At 48.3% G+C, this 17,580-nt stretch overlaps 1 protein-coding gene across 1 annotated transcript in view; it reads right to left on the bottom strand.

Moving 5' to 3' along the window:
- Positions 1 to 458: 458 nt before the first annotated feature.
- The window catches only part of Maf (MAF bZIP transcription factor), a gene marked incomplete at its 5' end in the record, with an annotated part of 42,253 nt that continues 25,131 nt past the window's right edge, over positions 459 to 17,580 (bottom strand). The window contains one exon of the mRNA XM_048792411.1: positions 459 to 1,832. Coding sequence (XP_048648368.1) covers positions 1,745 to 1,832 — 88 coding nt within the window. The remainder of the gene's footprint in view (positions 1,833 to 17,580) is intronic.

Here is a 17,580-nt window from a genome sequence, read left to right as displayed (position 1 = left end):
TTCTTCATCTATCCCAAACTCACCATCTGTTTGGTTTAAAAATTCTATTTATCTGTGTGTGCATGTGAGGGACAGAGATCTAAAATAGCATACATACTATAAGCATTTTGTTTCCTAAATGCTTTCTTAATACATGGGCTCACCAAAGAAACAGGTTCACAAAAAAAAAAAAAAAAAAACCCTGAGATCAGTTGCTTTAATAAACATATCATGGTTTGATGTAGTGGTTGTTTTCTTTTTTAGACTTGATTTATCTGTCACTTTCTTTCCAAATTTGATTTATTGGTCAATTTCTTTTCAAGATTTGATTTATTGGTCAATTTCTCTTCAAGATTTGATTAAAACACATTACATAAGTCTTTTCAGATCTATTTCTAAATATCATATATATTTCTAAGTATGGATGTTTAAAGTCTTTATTCATAAATGTTCTTGATTGATGCTTGTTTTTTCATTAGTTTTTTTTTCTATATACTCCAGGTAGTCATTTATTCTGTAATCGGAATCAACATAAACAAACCGTAAAATCCAATTGTGTAATGAATTACTCATATCTCAGACTCAGAGAGAAAAGGAACTTAAGACATAGCAAGGTAAAACCACCCGTGTGTGTATATGTGTGTGTGTGTGTGTGTGTGTCAGGGAACACGTTGGTGGTTGATCTTGAATCTCTGGGTTTACAGATGCATCATCAGACAATTCTGCAGGACAGGATTCCAGCGTGATGTCTCCTGCGACCATTAATTGGTCCTCGGCTACCTGGATGGCCTTGACAATGGAGAGTCCTGTATCGTCCTGGAAAAGGTTGTTTCATTTTAACGGCTCCACGGTGCGAAGTCCCTTTCTGTCTTGGGACTTCCCTACATCCCCCTCAGGAAGCAATGCCCGTCAGATACCCCAGCCCCCCATCAGGCCCTGGGGTGCTGGGTACTCCCCTGGAGGGCAGCTCCTCAAAGGTGGGCTGGGGCAAGACAGAACAGGCAGGTCTAGATCCGAGAGTCTGAGGGCTCCGAATCTCACACTTTCGTGTCTACACCCCTGAAGCCTCTTGGGATAAGAATGTTCAGAAACCAGTTACTAGTATGCACTCCAGGAGGGTGGGATGTCCACGAGCATGTGTCATTATTTAGAAAAGAAATAATTACACCCCTCTGCCTTCACACCGTCTTGGCCTAGTTTTATCATCTGCAAAACAAGAACAGTATCACTCACTTTGGAAGGAAGTTTCAAAGAATAAAAACACTAATACATGCAAAGCCCACCCAGCTGGGGCGATGGTGGCTGCTGCCAGCTGTTTCACAGGTTGACGCTGAGTAGCCAGGACAGCTGAAGAAGTCTGTCGTCTACTGGCCAGTCACGGTGGGTCAGGCCTGGTGCACACTTCTCCAGGGGGCATCTGCTCCTGTGTGGTCGGTGTTGCAGAGACTCTCCCCCTTCTGGCTGGGTAAACTCAGTCAAGGCCAGAACAGTGAGCATCGTCAGTCCCACCTCAGGCTGAGGCTGCCCCACTCTGCAAGGTAGCCTTCTGCATTTTTAAGAAAGTTCAAGATTTTTTTTTTTTTAAAGCATGTTGGAGCTCTAAGACACTCAACAACTGCAGGTCATTAATGTCAACTTCAAGGGAGGAACTTGGGTGGCTTCAGCAAGGACTCAACTTAGTTGATTCTCTGCCTGGCCCTTGGCATGGCCAGGGAAGTGATGCTTTGATTACACTGGCCATGTCCCCAGTGTGGACACCTCTCTTTCAGATTGGCACTCTTCTGAAAGTGATCCCTTGTGGTTCCCTGTTGTCTCTCCGAAGCCTGGTGCCAATGTGGGTCATCTTGCAGCATCTGAAAAAGGGGGCGGACAAAGCCTGATTCAACCAGCTTTTCTCCTGTCTTGTTTAACAAATCGGGATTCTAAGAAAGTTATATCTTCCAAAATTGTTTGTAAGATAAATCTCCAGGCTGGGCGTGGTGGCGCACATTTGTAATCCCAGCGGTTTGGGAGGCTGAGGCAGGAGGAGCGTGAGCAATTTAGCGAAGCCCTGAGCAACTCAGCAAGACCCTTCTCTAAATAAAAATATAAAATCGGGCTGGGGATGTGGCTTAGTGGTTAACCATCCCTGGGTTCAATCCCTGGTACCAAAACAAACAAACAAATAAATCTCCAACTCCTTAGCATGGTACAAAGGCCTGAGACCTACCTGCCCTGGTACCCACCTGCCCTGAGACCTACCCGCCTGTCCATCCAGACCTTGTGTGGCACCTGCTCTTGGGACAGGGGGAAATGTTGGCTATTTATTGGGAAATTTCCTGCTCCCTGGTTCTTCAGTCTCTGCACTCACCATTCTCTCTCCTGAAGCCACTGTGCCATCTCCAGTGACTGGAGAATCCCTCGTCCTCCCACTCGTGTCAGGTGCTGCTCTTCTGTAACCCCTTCTCACCTCCTCCACCTCTGGACTCCCTCCCCCTCCATCCCCTCAGGGCGCAGGGCAGGAGCTCATCCCTTATCCTTCGCCTTCCTTCTCCAAGCCTTCCCAGGCTGTGTGCCTGAGTTCTCCCACCAGGATCTGCTGCTGACTGAGAACCGCCGAGGGGATGCCTTCCCTGAGTGGCCATGTCTACAGGAGTCAGGTCCCAGGCTGGCGCAGTGAGGCCTTGGAAAACCGTGACATAAATGAGCAGAGCCGTGGCTGTAGGTCTGCCACGATCCCAATCAACTAGACTCCATTTGGCTGCACCAGTTGGGTTTGGGAACAAGACTAGGAAGATGTGGTGACCCCTGCCCACTTCCACGAGGGCACAGTTGAAGGAGCGTGGAGACTGGCCTGTAGGTGAATCGGGGTCTGCCGTTCCCAGCCGTGTGAAGCTTGGATCTCCATCTCTCCACCTGCCCAATGGGTTACTAACATCCCAAACCTGGAAGAGTTGGAGTAGTAAGTGATGGGAAAACGACAAAGGTCGTGGCACTCAGTAGGCATCCCTGGGGCTGCCAGGGCCCCTTGACTCTGTGCTGCACAGGAAAACTGCACTGCTCAGCATTTGGCTGGGCAGCATCAAAGAGCCAGGCCACTCGGAGCCCCGGGCCCAGACCAGGACCAATGAGAGGTGGGGCTGGCGGGAGCCATCTGGAAGGCTGCGGGAGTGTTTAGCAGCTCCTGTTACAGAACCCTCCTTTTGGGGACAGCTCAGGCAGCCAGAGTGGAGCAGTTTATGCTCAGAAAGCACCTTTGTCAAAGAGATGCCTCAGCAAATTATCCTGCAACACAGTTGGCCATCTTACCCTAAGCCTGTAGACTGGCATGATGAAATTAGCTGGTCAGAGAGCAGCCAGGTCTCATCCCTGCTCCCAGACATGCCACAGCCTCCAAGAAGGCCCAAGGGAAGGCGGGTTATTGTTGGGGTTCTTTGCTCTGCCTTCTTAAGAGGGCATCTAGCAAGGCACAAGATACACAGGGTCCCTCTCTAGTGCTACCTGTCATTGCACTCAATGATATCTCTGCTTTTCTCGGTGCTCTTACCTTTGCAACATCAAAATAAGAACAACAGCTAGTGTGCCATGCATGTACTGGTGCCAGGAACTGCCACAATGCCACAGAAGGATTTCCTAGGGCAGTTTGTCAACAATCCTACTGAGGCAGGGACTAAACTCTCCAGTGTGCAGATAGGAAAACAGAATCAAAAGCAAGTGGCTGAGTCACTGGAGCTGTGTCTGCTGGTCTCTAGAGTAATCTCTCAGTCCTCACTCATTAGGAAGGTGGAAGAATGCGAGCCACATCAAAGATGCCGAGATAAGAGAAAGACCATCTCAAGGGAATTTGAGGGCCAGTGGTAAAAGCTGCCAAGGGTCGATTGAAATTCCAGCAGTTTGAAGGACATTTCAGAAGAAATGTCACAAGACAGAAGACAGGAAGATAACTGGGGTGAATGAGGATGCTTACAAACAAGTGAAAGTCTCCTCATCTCCTCCAGATGTGGCCCCTCGACCCACTGTGTGGAGTTCACCCGGACAGTTATTAGGAAGAATGATTTTTGAACCCAATCCCTCTTCCAAAGACATGGAATTCTCACAATGGGCCCAGAAAACTGACCATTGAACAACTTGGGAGCCCCCAAGTGAGACTTTTGTACTCTCCAAGTTTGAAAATAGTGAAGTACATCTCACGTGCCTCCTTAGTGTCTCATGGCTTCCCTGTCTAACAGAACAGGGACTGGCCCAGTGTGGCCCTTCATGCTTCTGCCCTTACTTATGATGGCTCCCGCCATTGTTGATTCAAACAAAGTAATAAGAAAGGGCAGGGTTCTGGCTTCCCCAGAAGCTAGAACCCAAAATGTGAGTAATTCAAGTCTTATGGGAAGAATATTTTGCCAGGGGGAGTGGACTGATGGACTCCCTCTATGTCCTGCTCTGATGGCCTGTCCTAAGGACACATCTGGAAATAAACAGCTGGTCCTTGTGAGCCATAAACAATGACAACATATCAACAATGCATCACTTCCAGCTTCCTCTGGTCCACTGTCTGGACACTAACCCACACTGCTCTGGGCTGCACTTCTTAATAAAGAACCAGCGCTCAATGTTTGTCCCAGGCTCTGGATTTTTCAGAAACTTGAGTCAATAAAAGAAGCAATACTCTATAGGTTACAGTCTGAGATCTCTGGAATGCATTCAGTATCTTTGGGTTTTGACCCCTTCTTACCTCTAACAGTGGTGTGCTGGTAAACATTTAACAATCAGCCTCCCCAAGGGAAAAAAAAAGCCCTCATTTTTAGTGTTTCCTGATTTCTGTGGTGTAAATATACCCACAATGGCTGAATTTAATCTACCAACATGATATTATTAACTGCAGGGTTGGGAAGAAATGTACAATGCTGCATCAATGGAAGGTATTTCTATCAAACAGAACATAAATATTAATAACCTCAAGGGTATAAATATAGCAAAATTTACCACTTAGCTCCAGCTCCCTCTTCAAAGCATGTCCTGGGTGTCCAACAGGTTTGCCATGATCTGGTTTAGCATATTGATTTTAGTGAGTTATGTTGATTTTCTGCCTTCCAAAGTCCTTGGTTATCATTGCCTGAACCCACAATAATAATCCTTCAGAAGGAGATTATAAACTGGATGATCTCACAGTGGAACTCAGTCTTAAAGAAGTACAGAAATTAATTGGTGATATTTTGTGACCAAATTAACCACATAATAACAGAGATTGTGAGGTGAGGATTAAGTGGGTAAAGTAAATCTTTGAGCAGGCTTCTGAAATATCTCTGCTTTTTATTCATCAAATCAAGAACAGTTGGCACATTCCCACTATAGTTATGAAATCTATAGATTAGATCCATGCCTTAATTTACTCATCTGGAAAATGGAAATAATTAATGATAACCACACCACAGGGCTTAATATATATGAAGAACTTAGGGCAGAGCCCAACACAAAGTACTCTGTAAGTCTCTGCTAGGTTGGGGATTTTCCGTCACAGGCTTCTGCCACCCTCACATACATGCAAGAACGTTTTGGCCAACCCTCACTTTGACAGGCTTCAACCACCAGGATCTTTTCTTTTCTAAATTCAATTCCACTGCTAGTGCCAGCTATATCGACACTGGGCTACTGAGGAAGAGCTAAGCAAGACTTTTCTGCCAAAGTCATTTCCCGAAGTTTCCATTTTTGGAGGAGAAAATTAGACAATGGCCAAAATCAGCAGTTTGAGGGTGAAGGAGGAGAAAATGAGCTTCTCTTTGCCAATGGTTTTGTTGCAGAATTTTCTAGGCTCCCAGGTGCAGAGTGGGAGAAGAACTGCTCTGTCCATGACCAAGAAGAAATAGACCCACCGGTAGAGTCAGCCCAAAGGTAGAGCTCCAAAAATAAGGACTGATTTGGCTGTGGGTACTAGCTGTTCTCTACCATTGTACCCCAGCCCTCCACGTACCACTGTGTAGCCTTGGGCATGTCAGAACCTCTAAGGCTGTTTCCTCATCTACAGAGCCGAGAAGATAATGGTGGCCAAGTCTTTGGGTGTTGTGAGCATCCATTGGGATGATCTATGTTAGAGTTGACCCTGGTCACCCTCTAGTAGTGTCAAATGACCAAAGTGATCCATAAGCCAAGGCCTAGAGGGTGATTCAAGAAAAGGCAGTGAGTGTCTGATGCTGCAGGGGAGCAGATCAGGGCAAGCATCTGGTGTCACTTGCCCACCCCCAAAGGTCAAAATGAGGGCCCTGTCCTGCAATTTGAGCAACAGACTGAGCAAGCCAGAAAGTGACCAGCACGCCTTATAGCTGGAGTGCCTTGTTCCTGAGTTGTTTTGGTCTGTGGAGGCCATTTTACTAGCACAATGGTCATCAGAAAGAGCCAGAAAGAGCGTGAAAGGGAATCGTGCCCATTTATGCTTAAGTTAGACTAGGAAATGAGAAAGGAAGGAGGGAGAGAAGGACAGAGGAGGGAGGGAAGGAAGGAGAGAAGGTTAGTTTATCAGTTCACCTCCAAGGAAGTGCCATGGTTTGGTGTTGCCCAGCAGTAACCATCTTTGGCTAACTGTACTGATCTGATTGTCATTTCATGTGATCATAGTGCAGCACTTATTTGGGTTAGAATTAAAGAGCAATATTAGAACAAAGTTTTATCTTTATTTTCTCATTCAAGAGATGAAGGGAGGTTTGGGTCACACTTTGAGTGAATTATACCAAATCATACTCCATTATACCTAAAGAGTGAGGCACAGAGATAGCTTATGTCCCTGGAAGAAGTGGGAATGGGGGTTCTTCATGAAGAGTGGGCACAGAGTTCTGGGCCCTAAGGATACACTGCTAAGTGACAGACACACCTTCTCCCTCACAAGCGTTTAGCTGCGGTTAAGGCCAAGAGTCCAGAGGCTTTCTTTGAGACAACAAAATAAAAGAATGTCCTCCCTGTGGCTCTCAAAGATTGTCAACCTGGCTCCTACATGGTTGTAACAGGGGTTCCTGATTTCTGGAAGCTTCTTAATTTGGAGGGCTTATCAAGTAGCCCTCCAGCATCATCTCCCTGAAGCCCAGCAATCCATCCACAGTTAGTTAGTTCTCGGCTGGACACGGGTGCTTCTCTGAACCTACAGGAACACCACAGAACCCCCATGCAGGGTGTGCCCTATCAGTATCCCCCATCCTGTGTTTGTTTTGGAGGTTGTGGACTTTGATTTAATTGTCATTTCTGAAACCACAGAATCACTCTTGAAACTCAAATGTGGAGCCCAAGGACATTGGCTGTGGTTTGCTTAGCTATAAACTGGCCTTGCCCCACCAAGAATACAGCTCGAGGGGACCCTTGGTTCCAGCCACTGAGGATGGACTGAGGTTCCAGTACCCGACATGGCACTCTCATTACAATGAACTGCCGCCAAGGGCTGGCGGGGGTTCAGTTCACCACTTCAATCACCCAGGGCCGTCCACATCGCAAGACGGGCAAGGCCCCAGCCACTCTTTGTCCTCAACAGTGGCAAATTCCAAACACAGGATACTTGGCAAGAATCGGACTGGATCTTCCCAAGGGGAAGTCTGCAAGGGATGGATTTTAAAAGTCACGTACTTTTACCTGTTTCCCTGATCCCTCATTCAATAATTTAAAAAGAAACAAATAATCAGGTGATTGAAAAGCTTGGGCCCTCCACTGTTTTATTGACTTGTCACTACAGATAAATGGACTATAATTTACTTCAAGAGTAAATTACAAGATGTTCATAAAAAAAAAAAGTTGTACATTACGATCCCTAATTAAGATGTTCAACATGATTCCCCTTTTAAATTGGAGAAGCCAACGGAAATGGAAAACGCTGACGGCGCTGTATTTTCACTCTGCCTCTTTTCCTTTCTCTCCATCGTATCACGTTATTGTCTGGCACTCTGATGGGCAGATGTGGTGAAGCCAAGCCTGGGGCCTCCAAGTTCTCCTACAGCATTGCTATTTTTGGTTTGGTGGGTTTTTTTTAAATTTATTTGATTCTACCCATGTCTACGCTGTTAATAGTATTCTTCAAAGAAATTCTGAAGCCACATACGGCTTTGGAGACGCTACTGGTTAAATCAGAGAGACCAAAAAGGTTTGGGATGGGATAGGGGGTAGAAAAACACAGTAGGTTGAATCAGTGGAGTCCTGACACACACACACACACACACACACACACACACACGCAAAAGTAACCTGAACTGTTTTGACTTTTTGTCTGCAAACACATGCGATTACGGACCTTGCCTTAGGGAGAGGAGCAGAAAATGTTCTCCAGAGCCAAAGTTGGCGCGGTGGTCCACACAACCCAATGAAAGCCGATGGCTGGAGAAGAGGGAAGGCGGTCCATTGGGTTCTTCACAGAGGAGGCTCCCCAGCCAGGACTTCATCATGGTAACCATTTGCCTTCATTGGCTCAGAGTTGTTGTGTGTTTGAAGTGGGCAGACACCACGCTAGCCGTGAGGGGCTGGAAATGGACACAACGGTGTCTCCGGTCTCTACAGGAGTCGCCATGGCCCCGGGCTCACAGCAGCCCTGGCCCGCGCTTAGCTCCTCCTGCCTTCAGCACGTTTCCTGCTGTCCCTGGAAAGCCTTTCCTTTCCCACCTCGTCCCCCCAACCCAGGACGCCAAACGCTGGCCCTGAAGTGCTGAACGCAAGCAGCACCTCTGCTAACCTCCTGACCACGCTCCGTCACAGCAGTCCATGCCCGGTCTCCAGGCCCCGGGTGACATTGTCAAGAACGATTTGTCGAAGGCCTACACCAACCAAGCTGCAGGGTGGGGGGCACATGGGTTCCCTTGGCTCCCTCAAAGCTCACAGCTTTTCCACACTGTCCACAGCCTGGATGGGAATGGACACCTCAGAATGTCCTCAGTCATCCTGGCCACAGTCCCAAGGAGGCGGACTCCTGATACCTGTAGACCTGGGTCTCCAGGCCAAAGCATCGAGCCCTTCCTAACCTCGTTCTGAAGGCTCCATGCTCTGGGGAAGGCCCCTTGCTCACCATGAAGCTGCTCTCCAGGGCTCTGCCTGGGACGCCCTTGAGGAGGAATAAGTGGAAGATGAGGAGGAAATGTCGTCCTAGGCAAGCTGAGGGTCTGGCTAGGAGGCCTTCATCCTCGCCCCTCTGGGTCCAGTCCCCTCCCCAGGTCCAGAAAGCAGATGAGATCCCTCCCTCCTTTTGAACAAAGACCCAACTCTTCAGGCTCCTGTTTTCAGTTTACACCTTTCTACCAGATAGAGATTTTTCCCACTTGCCCCTTCTCCTGTCCATCCACCCACTCAGCAAATATGAAGTCCCCACTGTGTGCAGGGTCGGTGCGAGGTGTATGTACTGTGCAGGCCAACAGTGGGGCTCACTCTTGGGTGGATGTCCACACACTGAAGCCAGTGTCCACGAGGCACTAGACCCTCTAGACACCAGGCAGAGCTCAGGTTCCAACTAGTGGGTAGAAGGTTTCCACCAGACAACTCGTTAACTCCCAAACGCCAGGGCTTAGCACACTGTCCGTGGTTGCCTGTGGCTACCAAATCCTGGACATGTGGTCAGTGCCTGAAGAACCGAATCACTCATTTTACTTGATCCTCTCTGCCTTACACTGAGAGACGGAAGCAGGGTAATTTCCTCCTCAATGTTTTGGTCAGACCGGGTTTCACATTGTTGAAGGGCACATCCAATTGAGATCTATGTCAAAGTTCAAAGACTTGGCACAGAAATGATGTTTGTGAAGTATCTCATGACTACCTTTTATATCGAGTATGCATTGATACGATCCTTTTGGTTTAATGAGTTTAAAGCAATGTTGAAAATCATTTCACTGTCTCATTTTACTTTCCTAAGAGGGGCTGTTAGTGAGTTTAAGATTGAAAATGTGGCTCGTGTTGTCTCTTACCGGATGGCTCTAGATGTTTTAATAGACAACTGGCATTAAACAAGCAGGCCAGGCGTGGGTCTGGCTACCCAGATGACCTGAGGAGGTGTCGTGTCTAATTCCTTTCACCCCGAGTAATGCTGGGGAAGGAGAGAGCCTTTGCTCCCTGTGAGTTTCACAACCAGAATGTGTTATCCAGACTCCTCGGAGCAGAACCATCTGGGGATATTAGTAAAGCCACCTCCAAATGGTTATCTCAGAATCGAAGTTTCTTCTTAATCTAGTTTACAATTCCATGTATTTCAAAGGCAAAGAGAGAGAGCCTTCCTGGAAGGTGGGGTCCCTTTCAAGTGGAACTAACCCTGCTTTCAAGATCCCCTCCCCAGGGCCACCGCCTCCCCCTCAGGCCTCCAGGGATGCTGGGTAAGCAAATGCAGGTCCTGTAGGGTGGCCACTGTCCCCTTCACTTCTGCAGGGGTTTCCGTTGTTGTTTTGTTCCAGAGAAGCTGGGAAGAGAATTCACTGGTCCTGGGAAGCATGCGGGCGTGTGGGAAGACTTCTTCCACCTGTTCCCCGGCAGGTTCGTTCGGCTGGTTGCAGGGGAGGAGGGAGGAGGAATTATGGGGAAGAAAAGTGAGAGAGCAATGCACAGGACTAAGGTCACCAATGTCAAAGCCAAACCCAACATAGGCAAGGGAATTAGCAATGGGCCAGGTATGTAAAATAGTCTCTGTGAGACTCATAACTGCCCTGACGGCGGGTTCTGAAGGATCCCCACTGTTCACAAAGTGCAGCCACCTACAGTGGCCCCCTCCACCCATATGACAACCTGGGGAGGAGGGAGCAGCAGTGCCAGCCGACAGCCCTTCCACATGCCCATCTTCTCTGCTCAGAAGGTCAAGATTTTGATCAGGTGTGCGCAGGCGACACGGTTCCCAGGAAGCCTAGCAGACGCCAGCTCTGGGGCCTCTGTGAGGTGCATCTTGATCAGGCTAAAGCCATGGTGGTTAGTCCCAGGATGAGCACCCACCATGAGGGAGAAGGGATGGCCTGCAGCTGCTGAGGCGTGTGGGAATCCACTTCTGAAACGCTCTCCTTGCACTGACGGAGGGATGAAGTGCTGCTGGGCACTCTTCTGCCTTGGGTTGGGCTTGTGGGAACGCCTGGCCCTGGAGCCCCACCTCATCCTATATCCCAAGCCCGCGAACAGCGTGGATAGAAAGAAGAGAGAGCGTACTTCTTCCATCATGAACATGGAAATCAAAACCTCGTATTGTTCTGGGCTGGAATTTCTTAGAGGAGATTACAAATCATTCACACCATTCAGAGTCTAATTTTCTATCTCTAAAGACCCCAAATACCCTATTACTGTCTTCTATATTGGCTGTGGCCCATGGGAGCTAATTCTAGTCCACTACCTGTTTTTATAGGGGGGGAAAAAAGAAAGCCTTATCAGAACACAGCCCGGTATGTTCACATATGAAAACCCACAAAACTTAAATTACTTACCACCTGATGACCTTTTACAGAAAAGATGCCAGCACCTCTCTATAACATGGCGACCCAGCCTTAGCAAGCCTATGTGTGCTCACAGCACTTCCCCGAAGGACTGAAAAGATTCTGAAATCCCCCAAAGTGTGCAGGATTCCCCTCCCATTTTATAGATGAGGAAACTGATGTTCTGAGAAGCAGAGACACTGGCCTCAGGTCACACAGCTAGAAACGGATTGGACTGCAAGTCTGACAAACTCCAGGTCATATACTATCCAGTTGAGACAGATCCCGCCTGGGGCCCTCCAGTTCCTCTTGCCTCTCAGGCCTAGGTTTGCGTGTTAAAAACTAACTCAGTCGGAGGCTGGGGATGTGGCTCAAGCGGTAGCGCGCTGGCCTGCCATGCGTGCGGCCTGGGTTCGATCCTCAGCACCACATACAAATAAAGATGTTGTGTCTGCCGAAAATTAAAAAATAAATATTTAAAAAAAAAAAAAAACTAACTCAGTCGGTTCTGATGTTCAGGCAGGTGAAAATCTCTGTGGGTAGTCTGCTTATTGTTTTTCAAACACACATGCCCACTGGGATCCATTAAGCGCCAACACTCTGCCTTTAGAGATACCATGACAAGCCCTGGCCAGGAGGAAAGAACACAGGTCCGACTTCATGGAGCTTTTGGTCCAGCATCGGGGAGACATTTAGCTCCTGAATCTCACAGGAAGTGCCACGAAAGCTGAGAGAAGGAAAAGAGAGGCCTGGGCTGGTCAGGAGCAAGGGTCAGGTGCCATGGCTCGTGGCCTCAAGCCCTCCCTGTTTCAAGACCAGCAAGTGATGCATGGGGTCAGGAGAGGGAGGCACCCTGCTTCACGAGAGGAAGAAGTCACAGGCACATCTTGCCTACCTAATGGTGGCATCGGAACAAGGCACCTGCAGATGGCGGATCCTGCCCAGGCATCCCACCACACCAGGCTCTCACCTGCTTCAGTACGGACCGTATTATCCCTGTCCAAGAGCAAAGTACAAAGCTACCCATGTTAGTGGCCACCCTCACTTTGCATCTAACTGCCCTGAATCCTTAGACCTGAAGAGACTCGTAAGGGTCCTCAGCCACGGCTCATCAGGAGGCAAAAGGCCTTTTGAAAAAATGTAGTAGGGCAGCTCTACAGAGGACACCATTCTAAATGGACAGAACGATGGTGCAGGGCTGGGACAAAGCCTCCCATGTCACTTTCCTCCCCTCCATAAATGGCTCAATCCTGACAAATAAATCCCATCTACCAGGCAGCAGGCCTTCCCATGTCCAGGGAGGTGTGTTCAAAATCCCTCCTGTCTCCAGAAACAGAATCTTGAAGCTTCCCACTTAGTTTTATAAGGCACCAAATGTGAATCCCCTTCTCCTGTGTTGGAAAACTGGAAATTAAGCTTAACATACAAACCTTTCTTTTCCAAAGAGGCAGGTTGGCCTTCTTCTATCGACAGACTCCAGAGCTTAGATTTATTACAGAATGGTAATCAGGCAAAAGAATAAATGCACTGCATCTTTAATTCATTAATCACCTCAGAAAGCAAAATGAACTACAGTAAAGAAGACAATCTGTTTTCGAATGTTGAAGGTGGGGGAAGAGGAAGCCAGTTTCTCAATAAAAGCCAGTTGCTAAAATCCATCTTGTGGGCAGATTAGAGGAAGGACAGTTTGCCTCTGAGGCTGTGGTTCCACTGGGAGCTGGGAGCGCAGCACAGCAGGCTGAGGACCTGGTGTCTGTGAATTTTCCCTGGTGGTCCCCGGTGTCCTCCTCTGGGCTCCTGTTGTAACTCGTATCTTGAACCATAGACTGGCTAAGAGACCAAGCTTTGGAGTCCGACAGTCCAGGGTTCAAATTCCTGCTCCATCTGGAAAATGGACAGTCCTGGGGGAGCCATCCTGACGCACGGCCTTGACACACATCTATCTCGCGGGATGTGGGTCCCCGAGAGGTGTTTCGTCTCGGCAACATTTTGCTTCACCAAATTCTCGTGAAAACAAACCTTGGCTAAGGTTTCAAATACAGGCAAACACCGAACGCCAGGTTCCCCTGCAGCCACGAGCAGCTGTGCACAGGCAGAGATGGCATCTGGCTCTGCGTCTCGGATCTGGCCTGGCAGGCGAAGAGCTTGCTTGTTCCTGCTGTCGCCGTCCCTGAGTCCTGGCTACCTGGAAACTAGAAACTGCTGTCTTCCCACCTCTTTAACAGACCTACAAATCGAACAGCAGTTAAGTCAGCATCGTAGCCTCTCTGAGCCAGCCCTCACTATCAAGGTCTGTGCACAGAAACAACAGACAGCGATGGCCCCAGAGAGTGTTGACTGAGCTCTTCCAGGGGGTTTAAGGATTTTCTCCTTTCATCTCTGCACAGGGTTGGCCTACGGCAGCACCCACTTTGCAGATGAGAACAAAAGCCCACGAAGGAGACAAGTCTGTCCTGCAGGTTCACAGCTGGGAGATAAAGAACGACCACTCACCCCTCCCTGAGCACTTCCTGCCTGGGGTACTGCTGCAGTAGGCTCCCATTCATTCTTAGCAACACACTAGAAAAGCAAGTCTCACTTTCCCCCAGAACAGTCTCAGAGAGGTTAAACCCAGTGTCTCCACCTTAACCTGGCTGACATTCAGGGCTGGACTGTGGACTGTGGTGAGAGCCGCTCTGGGCATGGCAGGGTGTTGAGCAGCATCCCCAGCTTCAACCCATAGTACCCTTCTGCCAAGAAATGACAATCAAAAACATCTCCAGATGTTGCCTAATGTCCCCTGGGAAGCAATGCTGCCCCAGTGGAATCCCACTGCATGACCACAGGTGGAGGTCATGCAGGAGCTGGGAAGGTATCTGGTCTACCTGATCCCTCCATTAGATTGCTTTCCAAATGTCGCTATAACTATCTTAGGACAGTGTTAGAGTCTGTAAACAAGTCAAAATAACACCTGGCATTTTGCCAGGGGAATGTTAGAGTTCATAAACAAGTCTGGATGGTGCCTGGCAAAATGTCAGAGGGAGTGGTTTGAGAAGTAACAAAACCGAGCCATTAGGTGTAGAGATTCCTGATTGGTTGACTGATGTATCTAGTTTATGCTAATTAGATAAGCTGTGTGGAATGTATAAATACTGCTCCTGTCCTGCAATAAAGGGCTCCTACTCCTGCTGTATCAAGTACACAAGTTATTCGTCACCCTCCGCTTATTTTGCCCAGCCAGCCGGGCTGCGGCAGGACAGCACATCTCCAGTGCTGAAGTGTGATCCCTGTTCCTGAATCCCCTGGGGACTGGTTAGAAAGTGTACATTCTCAGGCCCCTGCCCCAGGCCACCTGAATCAGACACACTGGGGGTGGAATCAAATAGCTAAGCGATTCAGGTCCTCACTGAAGAGGGACAATCAGCTCCTTATTGCAGTTAGTGGTTCTCAGCTGTGCATTAGAGTCTCTTGGGGAACCCGAAAACAGGGGTTCCTGGGCATCACCCTGAGATTCTTACTTAATTCATCAAGGCTGGGCACAGGCACTGCGATTTTGAAAGCTTTTGATGATCTCACGAGTGGCCAAAGTTGAGAAGCACCAGCCTAGAAAGCGTTGCCCCAGATTCTCAGGGAGGTGCTGGTCCAAATCCAATAGGCCAAATAGAAACCATCAAGGATGTCTGTGACACATCGGTTCAGGTCTTGCATTGACGCAGCAAGGACCTCACAGTGGTCTCCTTTGCTGTCAATCTCAAACCCAAATCATAAAACCTAGCTGCTGTTATTATTATTATTATTATATTTGTATCCTTTTGCATTGACTTATCTAAATTTCTAAAGTTTGGGGAAGCTACTTAGTTGGACTGCACCAACTCAACGGCAGCCACTAAATGTGGCAGGTTCCTGTTTCTCATTATCCTGGATGTGTCTGTAAGGCAAGGCGTCGTCACTGTGGGTGGCAACGGAATCCAACTTTTCCTTTAATAATACCTGAGCATCCATCGTCAGGGCGCTGCCTCACCCAATCCCTCCCTCCAGCCCTTGCCTTCCATAACTGACCTGCTCTGCTCTGTCCCTCCTCAGCCCTTGGCAAGCCTATCTCCTCACCTTTCAAATTCTAGAGTCATTCACTTATTAACCTGGCTCTGTTTCCCTCCTTTCCTGTTCCCACAGCCCGGAACATTCTGTCCCTTCTTCCCAGGTGCCTATCACCTCCCCTTTTCCTGAAATCCTTCTTTGATGCCTCCAGCCTACCACATTCTCCCACTTCTCCATTCTTGCGTTTCCCATCAGAGCAGCAATATTGCTGTGTGTTTGGCACTTTTCTGTTTACCGAGTTTATCACATAGCTTCTGATGCTGCAGGTGTGCAGTAAGTGCTTGGACGGAGCTCTCCAGGTGGGCAGGAGTGTGGAAGGGACCTCTGATGTTAGAGCACCAGCATCCCCCCCTGCAAGCATCCCACCCACCGCGGCTCATTGCACACTGCCAATATCAGTCCCTGAATGTGGAATTGGGAAAATAAACACACCATTGGCTCCTGCAAGTCAGAGACACAGGCTCTGGCACACCACGGGCAGGAAACTAGCAAACATTTACTGGGAATGCATTCTGTGCAAGGCCCTATTGTTAAACCCTAAGCACAGGGGAGAAAAAGTAGAACACTGGATCACATCTAGAATGGAACAATAACAACAAAAAAAATGCCTTTCCAGAGTGGCAGGTGACAGGCAGAAGATAAGGGACAGACAGGTAAAAAGAAGGGAGCAGCCAGCCTTTCTCAAACAGACCATACGGTTCCCTTGAGTCCGGAGAACAAAAATCCTTGGTGTTTTTGAACCGAGAAGGCATAGTTGTTGCTGGACACTTCCGCTGTCACCTGAGTGATAATGGGAATAGACAGTAGAAATGGGCACTTAAGAAATGCCACCCAGCTGGTTGGTTAACCTGCAGAGAATTCCAGAAGGCCGGCTTTAGCATCCCCATCTGAAAGTTAGGGACACAAGGACCTAGAGAGGGGAAGTGACTTTGCCAAAGCCACCAGCCTAGGAAGGTGTGGCATTGAGGACCGTGGAAGCCGCTTCACCTGAATTTCCAGAAAACAAAGTGGTCCTTTCCCGAATCAAAGACTGACTCAGAGAATAGTCCCTTAGAGAGAACCATTCCCCAAAGGTATTCAAACTGGGCTTCATTGACCTGGAGCCCAGGGAGACCCAGGGGAGGGAGGAGGGCCAGGATTTGGAGGACCCACTCTAACCTCAGCAGCTTTCTGTTTCTATTTTATATAGTGATCCCACATAAACTTTCATTTTACAAATGGCTCCTCTGCTGAAACAAAACAAAATAAAATGAGTTTGAAAGCCTCTGATTTGCGCTACATCCTTAAATTTATGGAGGCGGTAACTGAAGCCGGGGGAGCTGCTAGCGGTCATTTCCACCACACTGTATTTCTCTCTAACCTGATGGAGTGTGAGAAGACTACAGGAGTGAAAGAACTTCCGGGAGATTTTCAACAATGCATCACAGTTCAATGATCTCCCTTCCAAAATGGAAACTGCTGAAACAAAAGTTTTAACTGCCAGGAACCACTGCCCCTGGACCCAAAGCAGTGGGTGTGGACCCCCCTTGCTGTCCTCTGCTGGGTCCCTGCAGCAAGGGTCTCTGGAATTTCCAGGCTCCGTATCACCAATGTCTCAACCCCCAGTTGCATCCAGATTCAGGCTGGAAACACTCGGCCTCCTGTTGTTTTACATAATTTCTCTGCAGGGGGCCCTGCCCTACTCACTATCTCCCCCAAAATGCAACAAAAGGTCAAAGAAGTAGAGCTACAGACCCTCTGCCTGTGCTGCCTACCTGCCATGGGACTCTCTCTTCATTTTTTCTCCTCCAGAGAGAAGGGCTATGACTGCATTGCTGTATTTTAAGATATAACTCACAAATTAAAAACCGAAAGAAGAAACACATTTTTCTGTCAATGGCTTAAGGGGATTCCACCTCTAAGCTGCTGCTAAAGCTTTCTTAGTCTTTTTTACATTTGTAGCATTTTGGAGCAATTTGCTGGAGTCAAAGAAAGCAGTGAAATTTCCACAACCGACTTCAAAGCCCCCAAATCCTGCATCAGTGGAAGGGAGTCTGGTAGCAACACCAGAGGGGACGTTTTTTCAAAGAGGCGTGTGTAGCAACGTGCCAGGCATTTTTGCCCTGCGTCTGCTATTGATGTTAATGGCAGACATGTGACCAAATCCCCTTGTAGTTCTTTG

Source organism: Marmota marmota, unplaced genomic scaffold (genome assembly GCF_001458135.2).
Source record: "Marmota marmota marmota unplaced genomic scaffold, marMar, whole genome shotgun sequence".
Taxonomy (NCBI): domain Eukaryota; kingdom Metazoa; phylum Chordata; class Mammalia; order Rodentia; family Sciuridae; genus Marmota; species Marmota marmota.
This window is presented reverse-complemented; position numbering and strand designations above follow the sequence as displayed.